The sequence below is a fragment of the Theropithecus gelada genome, chromosome 7b (genome assembly GCF_003255815.1).
Source record: "Theropithecus gelada isolate Dixy chromosome 7b, Tgel_1.0, whole genome shotgun sequence".
Taxonomy (NCBI): Eukaryota; Metazoa; Chordata; class Mammalia; order Primates; family Cercopithecidae; genus Theropithecus; species Theropithecus gelada.
The window spans coordinates 60673434-60692896 of record NC_037675.1 but is presented as its reverse complement, the minus strand read 5'-3'; the positions used below and the strand labels follow the sequence as shown (position 1 = coordinate 60692896).

General features: G+C 41.6%; 1 protein-coding gene across 2 annotated transcripts in view; it reads right to left on the bottom strand.

Annotated features, from left to right (window-relative positions):
* Window positions 1–19463, bottom strand: part of DAAM1 (dishevelled associated activator of morphogenesis 1) — a 180981-nt gene that overhangs the window by 9994 nt on the left and 151524 nt on the right. For both annotated transcript variants that reach the window (XM_025392188.1, XM_025392187.1), the window contains 6 exons: window positions 13398–13482; window positions 8386–8492; window positions 7061–7149; window positions 6002–6170; window positions 1889–1996; window positions 507–567 (listed from right to left, as the gene is read on the bottom strand). In XM_025392188.1, the coding sequence (XP_025247973.1) occupies window positions 507–567; window positions 1889–1996; window positions 6002–6170; window positions 7061–7149; window positions 8386–8492; window positions 13398–13482 (619 nt within the window). The remainder of the gene's footprint in view (window positions 1–506; window positions 568–1888; window positions 1997–6001; window positions 6171–7060; window positions 7150–8385; window positions 8493–13397; window positions 13483–19463) is intronic.

Below are 19463 nucleotides of genomic sequence, written 5' to 3'. Positions count from 1 at the left end.
AAGTGGCTGCTCAGATTATTGCAACACCTGGAGGACAAGGATTCTGAGTCATCGTGACCCTGGGCTAGAGCATGTACTACAGTGTCTGCTTAGTAAATACTCCCCAAAGGACCAAGACAAAAACAACAGAGAAGTTCTATTGCTCCACCAAAAGTGAATACCATATATTAGCAGCACTTGGAAACTGAGAGGGTCCCTGAAGATCATCTAGCCCAACCCACTCATCCTGATGAATCCTGCCTCACCGATAAATTGGTGGCACGCTAGGTCCAGTTTTCAGTTCTTCCTGCAGTGACTCACCCACGACCCCTGCTGCCTGCAATCAAGTTGCCAGGCTGAACATAACCTGCCTTTGCTTCTTGTGGTGGTGGTTCTTATTTTTTAATCAATAAATGTTTATTCCGGGTATACCACATGCCAAGACAACCAGCAACTCATCTGCTGGAAACCACCAGCACTAGAGATAGTGAAGAAACTGGGAATTAGAACAAAAAACAAATACTCACTGTCTCTACTGCTTTCAAGCCACTTCTCAAGGTACTTATTTCTTTGTCCAGCTCAGTCATGCTGTTGTAAATAGCAATGTTTTAGCAATCAACATGTGACTTACACATATTAAATATAAGATGGGTTTAAATATTTCACGCTTGGAAGTCCATACTAGTTTAATTTAAATGTTTAAAATTCCCTTCCATGCTCAGATCTCAAAGAAAGACAACAGTATTTTAAACTCATGAAATGTAGGTATAAAATTATGTTTCTTGTTTTCTGTAGCCAGCAGGTATATTTTATAGGTCAAAAATAGCAGAATAGAAATATCTTCCATCTGTACGAGAATATTTTATGTTTCAAACTCAAAAAAATCTCACTTCAGCAAATTACTCCATGTAGAAATAAATCCCTTGCCATACTTGGCTCCCTTTGAAAATAAAACAAAAATAAGTTCATCTGCAATCATGTTCACATTGTAGTCTGTATAATCAGTGTTCTGCTTTTCACTAAGGCCCCAATAATATAAATATTACAAGGTAATGGCTTAAGTTGTAATCAACAATGATTTTTCTTAAAGTTGTATTAACTAGTTTTTATTTTCATCTTTTTTTTTTTTTTTTTTTTTTTTTTAAATAGAGAAAGGTTCTTGGGCTTCTCCTATACATAACACTTTGTATTTCATGGCTTTTAAACATCAGAGCTTGAAACTGAATTCTCCCAGATAATTTACAACATATAAAGAAACTCACCAGTACTTCAGTTAATTTCATGCCTTATATAGTATATTTCCACCAGATTCCATGAACAGAGGGAAAAAATGAGCCTGCTCATTATACTTTTCAAATTCACTGCAAAAAGATGCAGTTTATGTTTTAAAAAAAGAGCCAAAAGAGGGAGGGAAAAACAGCAAGGAAAATTGCCTGCTTCTCAGTCTCTGAAACGTGGTGTGAAGTTTGTGGTAAAAATTTGGCAACTTTCCATTTTATTTTTAGCTTCATTTGCATAAAGACTGCTTCCCATTAAAGAGCCGCCTTGGTTTCTGGGAGTATGTGTGCACATGTGAAAATTATTAGCAATGCCCTGACACTTAGGTCTTCTATTTGCTTAGTCATGCATCTTTATTTAACTAAGGGTGCTCTTACCTGTGTTTAAAACACCTGCCCTTTAAAAGTATGAAAGTTAAAAATTTCATGCAGTATTCCAAAGAAGCTAGAACAAACATATATTCAAAACTTTGTAACACATTTGAGTGATTTGGATGAGATTCAAACTTTATTTCATACAATGTTCAGGGGAAAACAAATAGAAAGACTGACTTCATGCAGTGCTAACTACCTCAGTGGCTAACACACAGTCCAAGTGATTTAAGAAACTAACATTCACTGTAAGTACTTACTTTACTTTCGCAGCTTGAGGAATATCCTGCAATTCTTCATTTAGATTGAGAACACTGGGGTACTTATTTTCCACAATAGTGATGAGATAGTGCAAAAGGGTAATGTTTCTACAATTGAAGAAGAGTATTAAACATTTAAATTATTTTCATTTAAAGTACATAAATATATGAAGAGTTAATATCTACATATGATTTATATGCTCAAATGGTAGAACCCACAATAATGCTATATTACCTGCATTAATGTTAAAATTTGGAGGTTCATGTAAGGCAGGGATTCTCAAGAGATGGGAATAATGGGAGAGCCTCCATGGGGATTACATAGATAGATGTCAAAAAGAAGCACACAGTTTCTAAAAAGAGGATAAGAATTACATTTTGGGCCCATAATGAGCATCTTTCAAAATCTGGGTAATGGGATGGGTGATCTAAGTGAATCTGAACCACTGCCAGTGGAGATAAGCTCAAGTTTACCTTCCCACTGGATTCACCCTAAAATGGGGTGTGCCCTGCAGGTTTATAACTAGTAGGCGGTGGAGTGGAGTGGGATGGGGTGGAGAGTGAGGGATGTTTATTCCACTGAAAAGGGCAGCTATTCTTGAGTCTAAAGTACAGAGCAGCAACTCACTGATGACAATTATTGATTTTTTTTTTTTTTTTTTTTTTTTTTTTTTTTGGAGACGGAGTCTCTGTTGCCCAGGCTGGAGTGCAGTGGTGCAATCTGGGCTCACTGCAACCTCTGCCTCCTGGGTTCAAGTGATTCTCCTGCCTCAGCCTCCTGAGTAGCTGGGATTACAGGTGCCAGCCACCACATCTGGCTAATTTTCGTTATTTTCAGTAGAGACAGGGTTTCACCATGTTGGTCAGGCTGGTCTCCAACTCCTGACCTCAGGTGATACACCCGCCTCTGCCTCCCAAAGTGCTGGGATTACAGGTGTGAGCCACCGTGTCTGACCTATTGATACTTTTTAATAAGGTTTCACCCAAAGGGTGGTCAGAAAGTTAGAAAGCCCCCTTTCTCGGGGCTGAACCTGGAAGTGGGCCATAACTGTCACCATGTGATATCCTCATAGCCCTGAATCCACTTCCTAATTTAGCAACACTTCAACTCCTAACTGCATCACTCTTAGTAGTTAAAACAGTTGGTTGTGCCAGCTCCCTCTCTGGTGGTGACAGGGCTGAACTCTGACTGACCTGGATTGAAAAGACAAGCACGTAGGAAACAGTATCTATTAGGCAACACTGTGTTCCTCTGATCGCATTGTCACTGACTGCTACACATTCCTATCACCTGGACTCCAGATGCCTGGGCTAACCCCAGAGATTCATTTAATTGGAATGAGGTGGAGGCAGGCATGGGCATTCTTTAAAACTCCCTGTTGATTTTATCAAGCAGCCAGGATCAAGAACTACTTGTCTGTTGAGGTTAGAATTAGGAGGGTAAAAATACATTCCTTTAAAAAACATTTCCATAATTTAGGCAGTTTGCTAATTCACAGTGCTAAACCCCAGTACTCCCACTCACCTTTAACCAAAGGAATCAGAGTTTTCAAACAATTTTCTTTTCTATAACAATGAAAACCATTTCTGGTTACCCTTGCCTTTCATAGAGACAATGCAATCTTATAAATCCTCATTTTTCTCACTCTCAGTCTCTCAATAATTAGAAAACAATTGCCCACCAAAGCAAAACAGTGGCCGATTTTGGCCACTTATTTTCATATGTTCATGTGCATCCTTCCATTTCTTTTTTTTTTTTTTTTTTTCTGAGATGGAGTCTCGCTTTGTTGCCAAGGCTGGAGTGCAGTGGTGGCGATCTTGGCTCACTGCAACCTCAGCCTTCTGGGTTCAAGCGATTCTCCTGCTTCAGCCTCCTGAGTAGCTGGGACTACAAGCGCGTGCCACAACGCCCGGATAACTTTTTGTATTTTTAGTAGAGACGAGGTTTCACCATGTTAGCCAGGAGGGTCTCCATCTCCTGACCTCATGATCCTCCGGCTTGGCCTCCCAAAGTTCCGGGATTACAGGTGTGAGCCAGTGCGCCCAGCCTTCATTCCAATTTTGCTCTTCACGGAACCTACCTGTCTGCCCATGTGATTCTTACCTAAGGGGCACATGGAGCGAGCAAAATGCCAGCCACCATCACAAGAAAGAGTGAGGCTATTTTTTTCATTTTTTAAAAGAAATGCTTTGCTATTGAGAGACATTTCAATTAATTTCCTTAACCATACACACCTTTCTTGCTATAGAAAGGTTTAAAACGAACCCGACGTCTGATCTTCCATATTTGTTTGCGATCCAAATAACACCTCTTTGACTAAATGCAAATTCTTAAGGAAGGAACAACAACAGCCACACATTTGATTCTTCCCTGGTCATTACCAGTAACTGAGCATTCAATGCTGAGTGAATGCACCCTTCCTGCTGACTGTCCCACCACCTACACTATCTGATTAGATTCAATGGAACAACGTTCATGGGTGACTGCTTACAGGCAAAGCACTTTGCTAGGCATGCAGGTATATAAGGCATGGGTGCTGCATTTGGGGACCAAATACTAAAGGCAGACAAAAAGAGGAAAAGGAAAGATCAGAAATAGTTGTAGATTGTTCTTTTGAAAAGGCTTGTACATTACATAAATTCTGTAGTAACCTCAGTAAATAAGCAGATAATCATGTAAGTGCCAGCTTATTGGTAAGTACTGAGGGTGGGTGATTGCTTTTGTGTGGGTACAGTTGAAGAGAATGCCCTTCCTTAAAAAGGTAGCTGGCTCTTTAGACACAAATAAGATCTGCTATTCCCTACTACAACCTCCAGATAAGATCCTTCTGTTGCTAATAGAGCTGTGAATGGACCAACAACACAGGTGTCAAATACCTGTAAGGCCGAATACCTTGCTTGTTGTAACCACAGGCAAGCTGAATGAGCCACCTGACCCTGAGTCAGTTTCTTACCTGACAACAGGTGACAACAGTATTTGGCTTATGTACTTCACAGGCTAGTGGGACAATAAAATGTGAAAGTGCTCTGAAAAGGATCAAGTGTTTACATTAAAAATAAGGTGGCAGGGCTGTAACAACAGCTGCTCTTCATTAATCTATCTCTACATGATGCAAAACCAACAAATTAACACATTGCTTATTTCTTCTAGGATGGATTTAGGGTTGCCAGAGTACTATGCTTCATGAACCCTATAGAAAATATAGGGTAAAAGCCCTTATTAGTTAGAAATAATTAGGGTGAACAGCCCATATTTCTAAAAAGAATTTGGGTATGGAGAAGCTTACCTTAGAAACAATTGTGCAAGTTCCTTTGAAGTCAGTGAGAACCTCAGAGAAACAAAGCTCTCAGGGAAACTCGAGTTAATATGCCTAATGACCCTACCCTGTTAATGACACAAGAACGTTTTCACATCTTTAATGAGAATCTGTTCACCTAAAATGCAGCATTGAACACTTTCTAGGAAGCATTTTAATGAGACCTGCAATGAGCAACTGAGTATTAATAGCCAAAATGCATTTATACATAAGTTTTTAATATAGTTGCCAGCTCCACTGTATAAGGAAAAAACACAACCTAAAAACCCCAAAAGCTTCATATTCTAGCACCAACTATCAGTTTTTTTCTTTTCTGTGGAACACAGTTTTCTATAGAGGGGTCATTGGGGAGATGTCGAGTGCTGGTAACATTCTGTCCTTGAGCTGGGCGCTGGTTACACAGGTGTGTTTAATTTGTGAAAAATCATCAAGCCCAACATTTGTGATGACTGACCTCTTCTTAGTATATTATACTATAATAAAAAGTTTACAAAAAACTGATTTTTAAAAAAGGGAGGACAAAACAAAAACAACAGCAAAACTTAGAACAGATGATGTCCCTGTGGACCAAAAATGGATGAAGCATAATTGGTCCAACAGCAATATGGGAGATGCCTGCAGTCATGAGAGAGGTTAGAGAAGAGTCAATGTCAGAGAAGGGAAGAAAGCAGTGAGAAAGAGAAGTTCCAACTGAAGACTGCAATGTCATGAAGGCTGAGGAGGACCAGAGGGGCACAGATCTGAGCCTGGACCTACACACCTGGCTCCCCCAAGTGTTGGAAGATCCCATACTTACTTGTCGATGCTGGATTTTGTGTCAGCAATTTTGTTTAGGCTAGATATCTTGAAACCATATGCATTCCCTCTTTGACCTTTATTCATATAATTTCCAAATGCCAAAACCACTTCCAGCAACTGCTTGAGGGCACTGCTCCTAAACACCTCTTCTGAGCCAGAACGAATTGCTTCAAAACAAAACACATAAAAACACAACGATTACCAAGTGTTTCGTTGTTTGAAATCAAGCCGTTTCAGTGATACCCATTCTAAATTCACACACCTAATAACAGATATTGAAGATGTAAGACTGAGTTGTTGGGTTACTCAGAGCACTTTCAAAACGCTTAAACCAGAAGCAAACAACAAGGACAGGGATAGCCAACTCAAGTTGTTACCAACACCCATAGACAGCTGCAAAATCCTATCCTTTCTCAGGCCTTTCTTGGCTGACTCATCAGTCATAAGCACTGAGGAATATCTAGAATAGCAATCCCATCTCCAGTATTTCTTCACAAACACTTGTCTGGTGTGAGTCAGGTTAACAGGAGTATTGATCAATTCCACTGACAGAAAACTGGTCAAATGTGTTACATGTTATAGCTTACAGGTGTCATAACAGGGATCAGAGCTTAGGTTGATGCATGATTCCAGCCTGCATTCTGTGGCTGTGCTCTTCAGTGGCCTTGCCCACATTTCAAACATTTAAAAATTTTAAAAATCAAACCACACAACATCCTCAAATCTTTCCTTTGACAAATCTATTGAGGCTCTGTTGTAAGGAAGCTAATTACAGGTTTAATGCAATAGCAGTGAGATTAATTCCTCACATCCTTGTAGTCAAAAGCCCAACCCTGTAGAGGAGACCAGGAGGCGTGCTGTGAGCTCCCGAGATTAGGGCAGTGCATCAAGCATTGACCTTAAGTAATCATCCCTCAGAATTTTAAAAGATTTTGAGCCAAAAAATAAAAAATAAAAAATCACCAAGGGCATCTTGTTTACTATATGCACTTGGATTGCACTTTTAAATGAGTTGTAATGACGAACATAATTTCCAATCTAGGCAGCTTGACTTTACCTTCTACTTTAGGTTTCACTTCTGCCACACGCTCTGCAAACTTCTTTTTGAAGTACAGCGATTGCAACCTTTGCTGATAGTGATTAATTCTGTAAGAGCAAACATGTACTAATTGATATTCATTTAATATATCTAGGTTCACTTAGTGACATATAGAGGTGGAGGTACCTAGAAGCACCTCCCCCAACACCCACCCACACGCATACATTAGTTGCTCTCATGGACAGGAACACAGGACATGAAGCCAGCTTTGCCTGGAGAGGCCATTTTGGTCTGACCTACAGGGGCTATTTGGCCAACTGCAGCAGACTCCTTAGCTCCAATCACGGCAACTGCTAAAAGAAAGTGGGAGCCTGCTGCTGCTGCTGTTGACTAAAGCCCCTCTCTCCTCCCTCAGAGTCCCAGGAACTCTCTTGAGCATAGAAGAGAGAAAAGGGAATGAAAACGTAAAGAACATCCTAGTGCAAATAAAGGACAGTTCCCTACACTTCTCCGAAATTCCAAATTTCTTAACTTTCCATTTTACTTTCCAAAGTAAAAACTGGTCTCCAGTATCCTCTTCCCACATTGTCCTCTCCTCACTCCCATCTGCAAACCTCCCTCTGTTTTCACAGTGAGGACCCTCTCTGCTCCCCTAAAGGAGAAAGCTGTGCCCTGAGGTTCACTGAGAGTTTCAGGACCACTGGTCCTTCTCTAATGCGGAATCAATTTTCTAGGCCTGAGATAGCAGATCGACTTAGCTCATATGCCAAACCTAATTATGAAGCTGTGGCTGCCTCAGGGCTTTCTGGAGAAGGGTTCAGAGAGCTTGCCAAGGCTCCGTGGGAAGAGTGCCATGATCGATTAGTGATGTCTGCATGTGTCATGATTTGACATCTAGACCCTGGTTGTTCAGTTACGTGGGCTTCAGACTGACATTGTCAGAATCTGTCCATATATATATATTTTTTCATTTTTTTTTCTATTTTACAACCACCTTGCCATCCTAAGCTACTTGGAAGTATGAGACAATATCCCAAGAAATCAAACTGGTGAGGAGAATGATACTGACTGGAATCAAGAAAAGTTATTACTTGATAAGGCCAAAGGGGCCCAGAAATAGAGATAATTGTGAAAAAACCCTCACCCTGGCTCACCCATAGGCAAGAACTGACATAAACAGAACAATGAAATTCCACATCACTCAGACTTGAGAAGATTTTTAGAATGAAAAAGCTTTCAAGTTAAGCCAGGTTAATTAGCCCAAACAATTCAACATGAATTGAAAATTCATGAAGTTAGAAAGGGAAGGGACATCTTCACATTCTAAGCATTTTCAAACTCACCGGCTCATCTCAAAAAGAAATCTATCAGCCTTGGCCATCCGATCCAGTTCGTGTTTATGTTCCTCCAACAGGTCAATGTCACTTTTTTCAGGAACAAATTTCAAGAGCTGAAAAGTACACATGAATATTAAAACCGGGTTTATCACTTAAATCCATGTAGTAATTTTTCACCCTTTCAGTTAATTTGTCCAAAGATAAAATGTTAACTCTTGTTGAATTTATAAGCTCTGCTCACAGGTTAAGATACAACAGAAATGATGAAATCTTTTCATTTTTACTTGAAAGTAGTTAAATGGGTATAAGATTCATCCCTGGCACTTTTCTGTTCTCTACTGCCTCTCAAATCAGAATTGTGGGAGTTCTCTACTGGAACCTCTTTTTCACAGACCACTAGAAGGACCTCAGAGAGTCAATGCTCTCATCAGAAGATGACACAACTGAGGTCCAGAGAGAGTAAGCCACTCACCCAAGATTACAAAGCAAGTTTGTGTAGTGATTAGAAATAGAACCTAGGTCTCTTGACTCCCAGCTCTACACCTTTTTCTGTTACATCATGCTGGAATGAATAATTCCATTTGTAGTTTCCATTCCATTTTCTTATTTTTCTGGTTTATCTAATTCAATCTTTTTTTTTCCCCCTTCCATGTAGAGCTGGGTGAGAGGAACACAGTGGGATTTGATGTTTTTAATTTCGTAGTTTATTTTGAAGGAAGAAATGAGCATGGGATGTGGAAGAAATAGTAACAATATTTAAAACTGAAACAGTGCTTCTGTATGTGTCTTATTTCCTTTCAAGGTACACACGTTTTGGATGTGTATGCAAGACCTGTGGACTCATGCTGTTTTGGAGATCAAATGCCCTTAGTTTTGTTTTTTTTTTTTTAAACATGACCTTCTTGACTTTGAGGCTCTCCCCAGAATTTGATGCTGGAATTAGATGATCCATTTAGTAGGTTTTCAAATGTTTGCTGGATTTAACTGAGGGACCTCAGAAAAGTCAGTTAGTCTGGGTGTCATCAGCAGAGAGGGAGAATTGGAATTACAGGCAAGTGTTCTGTGAGGCTAGAATACATTCCAGGCAGAGTGTATACTGTGTGCCGGGGCCTGGAATGGGCAGCACAGCACTTATGCAGGTAGAAGGGCAGTGGTAATGTCAGTGGGAGAGGGCCGGGTAGGCAACGGCAGCGAGTAGCAAGGCCTTATAAGAAGTTCTGTCTTTACTTTGAAGGCACTGGGACATACCTTGAAAATCTCATGTAGGAGAGTGAGTTTACATTTTTTAAAAAAATCGCCGTGCTTGAGGGATGGAAAAAGAATTAGAAGAGATTAAAAATGAGAGGGGGTCATGATTAGATAGTGGTACAGTAAGTAATCTAAGTAATCTGGGTGAGAGATGATAGTGGCCTGGATAGGGTGGAGCTAGTGGACAGATTATAGAGCTATTTATGAGACTTGAATGGAATTGTCCTGACTTGATGGATTGTAGTATATGAGGGAGGAAGAGTCAAAGATGACGCCTGGGCTTCTGGCTTAGGCAATAACGTAACAGGGAACCCAGGAAGAGAAGGCTGGAGGTAGGGTGGGCCAGAATGGGGAGGAGAAGGTGAGTTTAATGTTCAAAATGATTGCATGGAACCAAGTAATGATTTCTATTAGGCAGCTGGACAAATGGGTCTGAAGCCCTAGGAAGATGCGTTTGGAAGCTAAAGCATGGCATTGGTTTTAACAGGTAGGTTACTGAAGGTGCAGGTGTCAGTGAGATTAGGAGAGGTGCCGTCAAGAGAAAAAAAGCAGGGCTGGAGAGAACCGGTATTCAAGGGGCCAGGACAAGAAAAGGAAAAACCTTTAAAAGGAGGCCACGGAGATGCAGCCAGAGAGGCCTGCATGGCTCACAGGGCCACGGGAAGGCAGCATTTCAGCATGCAGCAAGTGGCCATGGGTGCCAACCCTCCCAAGAAACTAAGAAAAATGAGGACCCTGCAGTATCCCCTGTGTCCGGCAACAGGGAAGTTGCAAGTGCCCCTGAGAAGAGCTCTAGGGAGGGGAGGACAGTGCAGCAGAGTGGGTGGAAAGAGAGTGTGGATGGCTTTCAAGACTCTGGCAGTGTCAGAGAGAAGACAGTAGCTAGATGGGGATGGGGAGTCTTGAGAGGGGCATGTGTATAAGGTGTGTGTGTGTGTAATGGGTGTGTGCATGGGGGTGTGTGTGCACAGTGTGTGTGTAGGGGTGTGTAGGTGTGTGTGTGTAGGGTGTGTATGTGTGGTATATGTGTGTAGAGACTGTATGTAGGGGTGTGTTTATGTGCTAAAGGCTGACACTTGAATGAGCTTAGAGAGGGTGGGGCTGCAGACCTAGAGGAGGGGGCAGTCAATCCAGCTGGGGTCCTGACTAGAAGGAAGGAATGGGGCCAGAGCAAAGGGAAGGGATATCCCCTCCTTCTTAATGAGATGGAAGTGGGGGAAGATGGAAGTAGATGCCAGGGAGTTCATAGGTCTGGGGGCCTGATAGCTTCTAGGCATTTCTGCTCCTGAGTTCAAACGGTGACACTATTCAGGATGTATCTTGTTCTCTCTCAGTGCAGGGAAGGAAGGGAGGAAGGCAAGAAGAAGGGAAGAAAAAGAGAGAGGAAAGCATCACTCCAGCCTCCCTCAGCTTGGATTTTTACCCACTGGGCAAGGAAACTGAGTTCTAGCCTCAGGGATCCTTTCACTAATTTGCATAGTCCCCTCTCTCCCTGCAAACTTGTTGTGCTGAGCCCACTTGTCCCCTGTCAGAATAACACAGTCACTACATCTCCTTTGTCACCTAAAAGCGCACAGGACCCACACTAAAACTCAGTCCCCTCTCAAAGGAGAGTTGTGTAAAGGACTGTATGTGGGTAGTTTTAAGAGAGGATGGGTAGTCAGGCAAATATCTGGGAATAAGGATAAAGATATGTGTTCCAAGAAAGAAGAGAGTATAGCTCTCATCTGAGATCAGAGCTCAGCAGCTGCAAGCAGCAAGAGAGGAGGGGATGAAAGCATCCACCAGGCACATCCTAAATAGGAGTAAGGAAATGCTGGCATCAACACTTGTCTGGGAAGAGTGTTGTATAGAGGAAACGGAAGTAAAGAACAAACAGTAAAATGGGGAGGAAAAGAAAGAGCGTGGGAGATGACCAGAGAGCAAGACACACACAGAATTATCAGGAGAGGCCAGGTCAAAAAATATCCTACTTGGCCAGATTCTGCTTCAGTAGACTGGTTTTCTTTGTTGCATTTATTTGAAGTACATTCTATTTGCACTGCAGGCCCTTTTGGCAAGATTTTGAAATCCTTTCCCTCAAGGAGGAATTTTGCTGGATGCAATTCCATAGTAAACAGATCTTGTGGAATTTTAAAACATACAACCTTGTTAATAGGAGCTGAAGCCAGGAGGACTAAAGTGGCTTTACACATAGTCCTTCACTCTGGGTTAGCACATTGGGTGCAGCAACTTGAAGGCAGGGTTACCTGGGAGGGGCAGAGGGAGCTAGGCTCCACTGTCCCAGAGCAAAGACTCTGTGTGACTGGTCAACAGCGAGGGAGGGAAGGGTGTATGGAGGAGCTAGAAAATGCTCTCAAAATAAATTTTGGGTTCAGGGGATACTTTTAAACCATTCATACACAGAGCACCCCAAGAGACTTGAGAACATAATCATTAACTATTTTGATAATTAAATAAAACCTTTGAAGGACAGTATGAAGAGTTTTTCCACAGCAAATGTGAGGGTTTTCCCCCAGGACTATTCCAGCTGCAGAGGTTGCAAGGAGTGGGCAGGTCCATTAGGGAGTGACTCTGCAAACATCATTCCTCCCTGCATGGTGTCTGAGACCTTCGAGACATCAGTGAGAACCATGGAAAACACACGTGCAGATAGACAGGTGCTCTACCCAGAGCAACTTCGCCACTCAGGATTACTGTTAACAACACGAAATACCCTTATTCTCTGCTCTTGGAGCAAAGCACGCCTACAGATGCAACTGGAGTTCGGTCTAGAATCCTAGTTGCTTGTGCCCACAGTTGACCTTAGGTAGACCTGGCTCTAACAAATGTGGACTTCTTGACCAAAACCATTCAAAATGTGAGCTCATCCCCAAAACAATGAGACAGAAGGATGGAACAGTCTTACAGAATTCTGAGACTATCATCACAGAGCACAGAAAAGTTAAGGCCCAGACCAGGGGGCAGGGGGCAGAGACAGGTGAAAATCCCTAGAATATGTGCGAGATCAACAACATTGTTATTTGGGGACAAGTAGACAAAGAAGCCAAACAGCCCATGACCCAGTTGGAGTGGCTACAAAGAAATGCTATAAAAATACTGGCTGCTTGGTCATGGATAACAAAAATTATATCAAGATACTATGGGCAAAGATGTATACTGACTGGGTGTAAATCCCATTCTTGCTACCCCTGGCATTTAAATTTACTGCTATTTATGACACAAGAGGGTGCTGTACAATGTACAGAGGTGAAAACTTAGCCCCAAGACATTTACAACTGCCTTGTGACACACATGTGTGTTTAGATACAGATGACAGTGTGAGGGGTTTAAAGTTCATTTTCATGGTGGTGGGTCTGGTGACCAAGACACAAATTAGATTTAGAATTTAGTAATGAATCAGCTTTTGTAGTATGGTTTGCAATCTCACAGTGCTAGTGAGATTCGCAGTATTCCTGTGAAACACAGATTTTCTTCTAGAGCTAGATTTATATGATTTACTGAGGTATAATGACGTAATTGCAGCTTGAGGGATGCTGTGGGTCCCAGGCATTTGACAAACTTGATCTTCCTTCTCACCCATCAGTTTGGGAGGCAATGAGAGAATAAGGTCATTAAGTTTCCTAACACAGTCACATGGGAAGTTGGTTCAGCCACCTCATTCATAGATGAGGAAATGATCCACTAGCAACAACCGGATGTTCTCAACATCCCTCTCCCTGTTGATGGTTGCTTTTCACTTCTGCTCTGAGATACATCTGGTAGCTCACCTGTTCCAACATGTCCTTGGGCAGATCTTCCTGTTCGTCCATCGTTAGAATTGCCCGTTTGATTTCATCATTGGATAATTTCAACCTGGAGAAAGAATATTGTTATTAACCATATTGGTTTGAGTATTAAAATTTAACATAATTCATTTTGCTACGCCAGCTGCTGATTTTCAAGTACTTTTTTCTCAAAATCTCTCAGTGAAAGCTTATTTCCTGACAATATTGCACCTAAAAATAGGATTTAAAAACTGCTTTAACATTCTTTCAGGGCTTTGTAATGCTCTGCTGACACAGAGGACAAAGCTGCTATGTTCTATGATTTAGTTTCCTTAAGCAAAGGATTGGAAGATTAGAACTAGGGAAAATACCCATACACAATTGTTTTCTTTTACATTTAGGATCCATGAATTGCAAGTGGGAGGACAGAACTAAGTTTCTGACCTGTTTATAAGTCAGGAGTGTTTCAAGTTTGCTATCAGGTAAAAAAATGGGTTTTGAGAAGGTTAGAAACTACATGTTATTGTTAAAAAGTTGAGCAACAGATAATATGCAAAATAAAATGTATAAGTACTTCATAGTTAAGGCATTTTTTTAATAGATGGAGAAACTGGGGCCCAGAATGGCCAAGTGATTTGTCGAAGGTCAAACATAAAAAACGACAGTAACCACAAACTCACAACTCTTGACTGCTAATCTCAAACTCTATACAAATATCCCTTATCTAGTTAATGTTTCATAGGGAAGGATTTAAGCAAAAATACAAATCTGTTTCCTCATTTTCTGTCTACCATCAGCTTAAATGATTTACTAATTTAATCAGGAATCTGTGTCTTGATTGTCAGAACAACAAAGTATTGACTGTAAAATATAAAACATAATGTTAAAATGTATTTTTATTAGATATAACAATAGTCTTACCCAGGGCAAAAAATCCTGATCACATTATTAGCTGCAACAAGAGAATCACTCCTTTGTTTAATTTGTAAGCATTAGACCCAGACTTTTCCTTTTTTTTTTTTTGATAGAAATGGGGTCTCACTACGTTGCCCAGGTTGGTCTTGAATTCCTGGCCTCAAACAATCCTCCTACGTTGGCCTCCCAAAGCACTGGGATTACAGGCGTGAGCGACCATGCATGGTCTAGGCTTATTTTTAAAATCTTACTTCCTTACAACCTATAACTAATGTGGCATATTAACATGACTTGATTTGTTCTTTGAGTCTATGCTCTTAAAAAAGCATCATCATATTTAGGACTGGAGATAAAGACGTAAACACACAAATATAGAGCAAGATGTACACATGTCACATGCAACTTTTGAAGGTAGGGGCTTTGGTGTGAGACATGCTGGGTCCCAGTCCTGTCTCCGATACTTCCTGGTCAGTGTGACTAGAGCAAAAAATTTTTATTAAGCCTCAGTTTCCTCATCTGTAAAACAAGGATAGTAATAACTACATAACTGCATCCCCCCTGCCTCCCCCCAGAAAGGGTTTGTGTTTGTATGTGTGCACATGAGGATTAAGCAAATGAATGCACATAAAGTGCTTAGCAAAGTTCCTGGCCATAGAAAGAATGCAATAAACTATATGCACGTTCTACAAGGCAGAATTTTTTACACTAGAAAAACAAAGCAGCAGTACCTTTGTATCCTTAATATTCATATGCAGCTAAGAATCCATTAAACAGTGCTTAGTATAATGGTAATTATGATCACTTTCCAAAGCACTGTCATACCCATTATTTCACCAGTGTTTCCTCTCTGTGTATGACACCCATGAGGCCTGAGAGTGTTAAGAAGGAAATAGAAGATGAGGTCCTTATTTTAACAGTGATTATAGTCATTGGGAGAACCAGATGATAAGCTGAAATCCTCAAGACACATGCAGATCAAGATGAGGGCTGAATAAGTGAAAGCATGCACTCAAAGGCAGCGAAGGAGAAGAGAAGCCCCAGGTGAAGCTGGATGAGGCACCCCACCAAGGATGCCTCTGGCTTGTCTTTTTCTCTAGATTTGGGACCTGATTATGTTAAAACCATCCACCTTGCTATTTAAACTGAATGTTATTTCATGTGCCATTAAGTAGGGAAGAGAAGGAAAAAATTTGGGAATCCTACTGTACTAATACCATTCTCTTCTATTTCATGTTCTCAAACCCAAATAAAGCATCTAGGCAAAATGCAAAATTGTTTAAGGTGACAAATAAGGCCCATTCTATCACCTCATCTGAGCTGTGGTGTCGTTATAACCCCTACGCCGTTACAGGAGCCCTTGCCCTGGCAGACTTCTTCAGATGGTTTTTGTCATTGTTGGGACAACCATTTTCTCATGAACATGTTCCCCAGAATATCGTGTTAGGAAATTCCCCCTGCTTAAATGGAACAATTTAGCTAAATTGGCATGGGTAAAGTACACAACAGGGAAAAACCGACTCGCAGCATCAGGGCCTCAACTGGGTAGCCCTAGACTCCAGGACACTAGAAGCCCTTGAGTCAATTTAAGTCCAAACACCATTGTGCGGCCATGCAAGGCCAAGGAATAGTAACAATAGGGAGGGCTGAAACTGCCACTAATGAAAACCAACTGGCTGTGAAAACATCTATAATCACGAGGAGAGCTCTGCTTACAGGAAAAAAAGTAAATTAGTTCTGTGTCCTTTTCACACGGAGTTGAAGAAACCATTTTATGGTGTAGTTCTGCTGAGTCCTTCTGTTTTGCATTTAAAAGAAAAGGAGTTGAAAATCAGAGTGAGAACAATACTTGAAGTATCAGATTTGCATTTCATTAGCTCCCCATATGGAGCACAGAACTTCTTGCTTTTGAAATTGTATATATTTATGCTCCTCAACCCCCAGAGGCTGTCTGGACTAAACACTAGCTCTAATTCAAAACAATTTTAGTTTCTCTTAATGTGGCCCACAAAGAGACTGGAAACTTTAATGGCTAGTACTTAAGAAAATCTACCTGTAACCCCACGCATGCGGCCTGTTGGATCAAAGAAACCCTACCTTAAGGGAAAGGGAAGAAAAGTACCCCGCCCTCAGGGATGGTTCTATAGGTTGCAGAGTTCTTAGTATCATCTGTCATCCACAGAATCAGTCTCTAATCTCTGTAATTAATTGCTTTTAAAGCTTGGCAGTGTTCTGAAGTGCTGAAGGGTGGCAACTTTTGAGACATGTACTCTAACTTTCTTTACAAGGCAGGAAACAAACCAGCCATCTTAAAACAGTATTCAACTCTAGGTTGCTCTACTCAAGTATTTCAAAAATTTGCCAAGAGAATTGGAACATCCAGGCGTAATTAAAATAAGTTAAGGATGGATGGCTAGATCAGCCTTAGCTCTGCTTCAGTGGATTTAGGCCAAATCCCCCTACTTTAGAGTAGCTTTTTGTGGTTTACTACACCCAGGCTGCCGTGCTAAGTGAGCATCTGGAAAAAAAGAACGGCAGAACACTTCATAAAATTGTGTTTTAGGTGGGTTCATTTTGCAATATAAACCTGCTTCCAAGTTGCTGTCTCCCACTCCCTGCCACCCCCCAGCCTTTGGCGGAGAGAGGTCTGTTTTACTGAATAAAACAGAGTAAATTTTAAATTGCTACATGTCACCCATACACACATAGACAGTAGAAAAGTTGCTTATTCCCTGAGGACCTGAGGAACAAATTCTCTAAGATGTGCCCATTCTACTCTCTTCCCATGAAAGTACGGTCCCTCGTGCCTGTAGCTCCCCATTCAAATGCACACCTTTTAGGCCATCTCTTTCTGAGAGCTTCGAATGATTTGGTCACTCATGCTGCAAATATCCTACTCACTCAGGCATGGGGAGTGCCGGCACCTCCTCCCTGCCTTGGCCTCTTTCCAACTGCCTGCTTGGCTCCAGACAAAGCTGTGGCAGGTGCCCCTGACCAAAAGGTCCACTGGCATTTGTAAAATATGAGGAAGACCTTTAAGGTATAATCTTAAATACTGTGAACACAAGCGCTCACTAAAATATAGCCCATGGAATATGCCACAGGCTTTCACTGTGGTGAACTTTGGTGTAATGATGGCATTGCCAGGAAATAAATCCCTAGACAGCAAGATAAGAAATAGGGAAGTTCACCAGCTTTTGGGAATGAAATAATCAGGAAAGAAAGATAGTAAGTGTGGCAAGGTGGGAAATGCTGACATAATCTTTGAAACATTCCTATTCATTGTCCCTAAGCACAAAATCAGCCTTCAAGGGCTTCTTCATCTCCCTCGAGGTTGTCTGTCAGTCATCAGGTCTCACCTGGATAACAGAGACCCTTATCTGATGGCTGCCCTGGTCCAGCTATTAACCTCTTCTAACCTGTCCTGCGAAACCGAAAGACCAAACTAAAAAACCTTATTAAACACACAGTGTCCTCCTCCTGAACAAACGGCACCAGTTCTGATCCCATGGATACATAAACAGGACACTGGGCAGCTCCTACGCAGGCACCCTTGCCAGCGCTGCACACATGCTGGAGGAATTCTCACAAGCTGCTGCAGGGCTGCTACCTTCATGACCTTCATTTTATAGATGAGGAGGTTATGATGTGATCCTGGGCTGACTTATGCTATTAGAAATGCACAATGCCTGAATCTCGGGCTCTCCTGCCTGGTTTCATTCAACCCAATTGATAATTCTCTGCCAGGATTGCAGGGCTCTCTTTACTAGCTGTGCTTATGTCCCTCCCACATCCTTGCTGCTCCACGCCTCCTTGACACTGCCTTCCTGGCCCCACCTCTCGTTATATAACGGTCCTTGCCTTTGAGGTCCACTTTCTACAATAAGCCCTGCTAGTGCCCCTCCTACATGGCTGAGCTCCGTGTCCTTCAGTCAGACCAGTGTAAGCCCTGAACTGCACACAAATCTCACAGGTGTCATTTTCTTCTCCAATTAGCCATGTGCTTTCAAAGGCAGCAACGTTATCTTAACTTTTGGTATGTCCTGTGGCACTCAGCACAGTGCTGGGCAAAAAAATGCTCCAAAGTGGTGACTAAGAGAATAAGTATTAAACACGTTTTCATATTTCTTTCTCCTTTTATGTCCCCAGCTCCTTTTCTGCATAGTAATAAATTGCCAACAAAAAGGGAAGAATGAAAAGTAAACTGCTAATTGGTTAAAAAACTAAATAAAATACAAATTATAATAAAATCTGCTTAATTTTTTCACTTTTACCACAACATTTAACTTGTCGTTCCGTGCTTTCCTGATGAGAGAGTAAAACAACTGACCACTGAACACAAAAGGATGGGGCTCTGAACCATCCATGGGAGAGAGGGCTTCAGATCCTGATCAATACAGCCCAATGGCCAACAGGTCAAATCGGACTCAAAATTACTTTGTCACACACACTTTTTAATTGTGCTCGCTGTAATAACACTTATACACCAAATTGGATTTTAATTGATAATCTGACAGATATGAGGTCAGTTCTTAAAACTGTCTTAAAAGAGTTTAAATACATTCAAGTTCTAAGTCATCTCAAAAGTGTCAGCGCCTAAGGCAACAAGGGAATTTATATACCACAAATATGAACGAATTCCCTCAATAACAGAATGGAAAATCTGCCAGAAAGAGATGTAACCTTATCTATAGCTCGTGTAATTACCCTGGTTGGTACTTAGTACTACTGAATAATCTGTCAATAAGGAACAAGGTCACTGTTTTTACTCTAAAGACATTTCAACACTACAGAAATTCTGGGCCAGGCGCAGTGGCTCACGCCTGTAATCCCAGCACTTTGGGAGGCCGAGGCAGACGGATCATGAGGTCAGGAGATCGAGACCATCCTGGCTAACATGGTGAAACCCGGTTTCTACTAAAAAAAAAATATAAAAAATTAGCCGGGCGTGGTGGTGGGCGCCTATAGTCCCAGTTACTCGGGAGGCTGAGGCAGGAGAATGGCGTGAACCCGGGAGGCAGAGCTTGCAGTGAGCTGAGACCGTGCCACTGCACTCCAGCCTGGGTGACAGAGCGAGACTCTGTCTCGAAAAGAAAAGAAAAGAAAAGAAAAAGAGGAGAGGGGAGGGGAGGGGAGGGGAGGGGAGGGGAGAGGAAG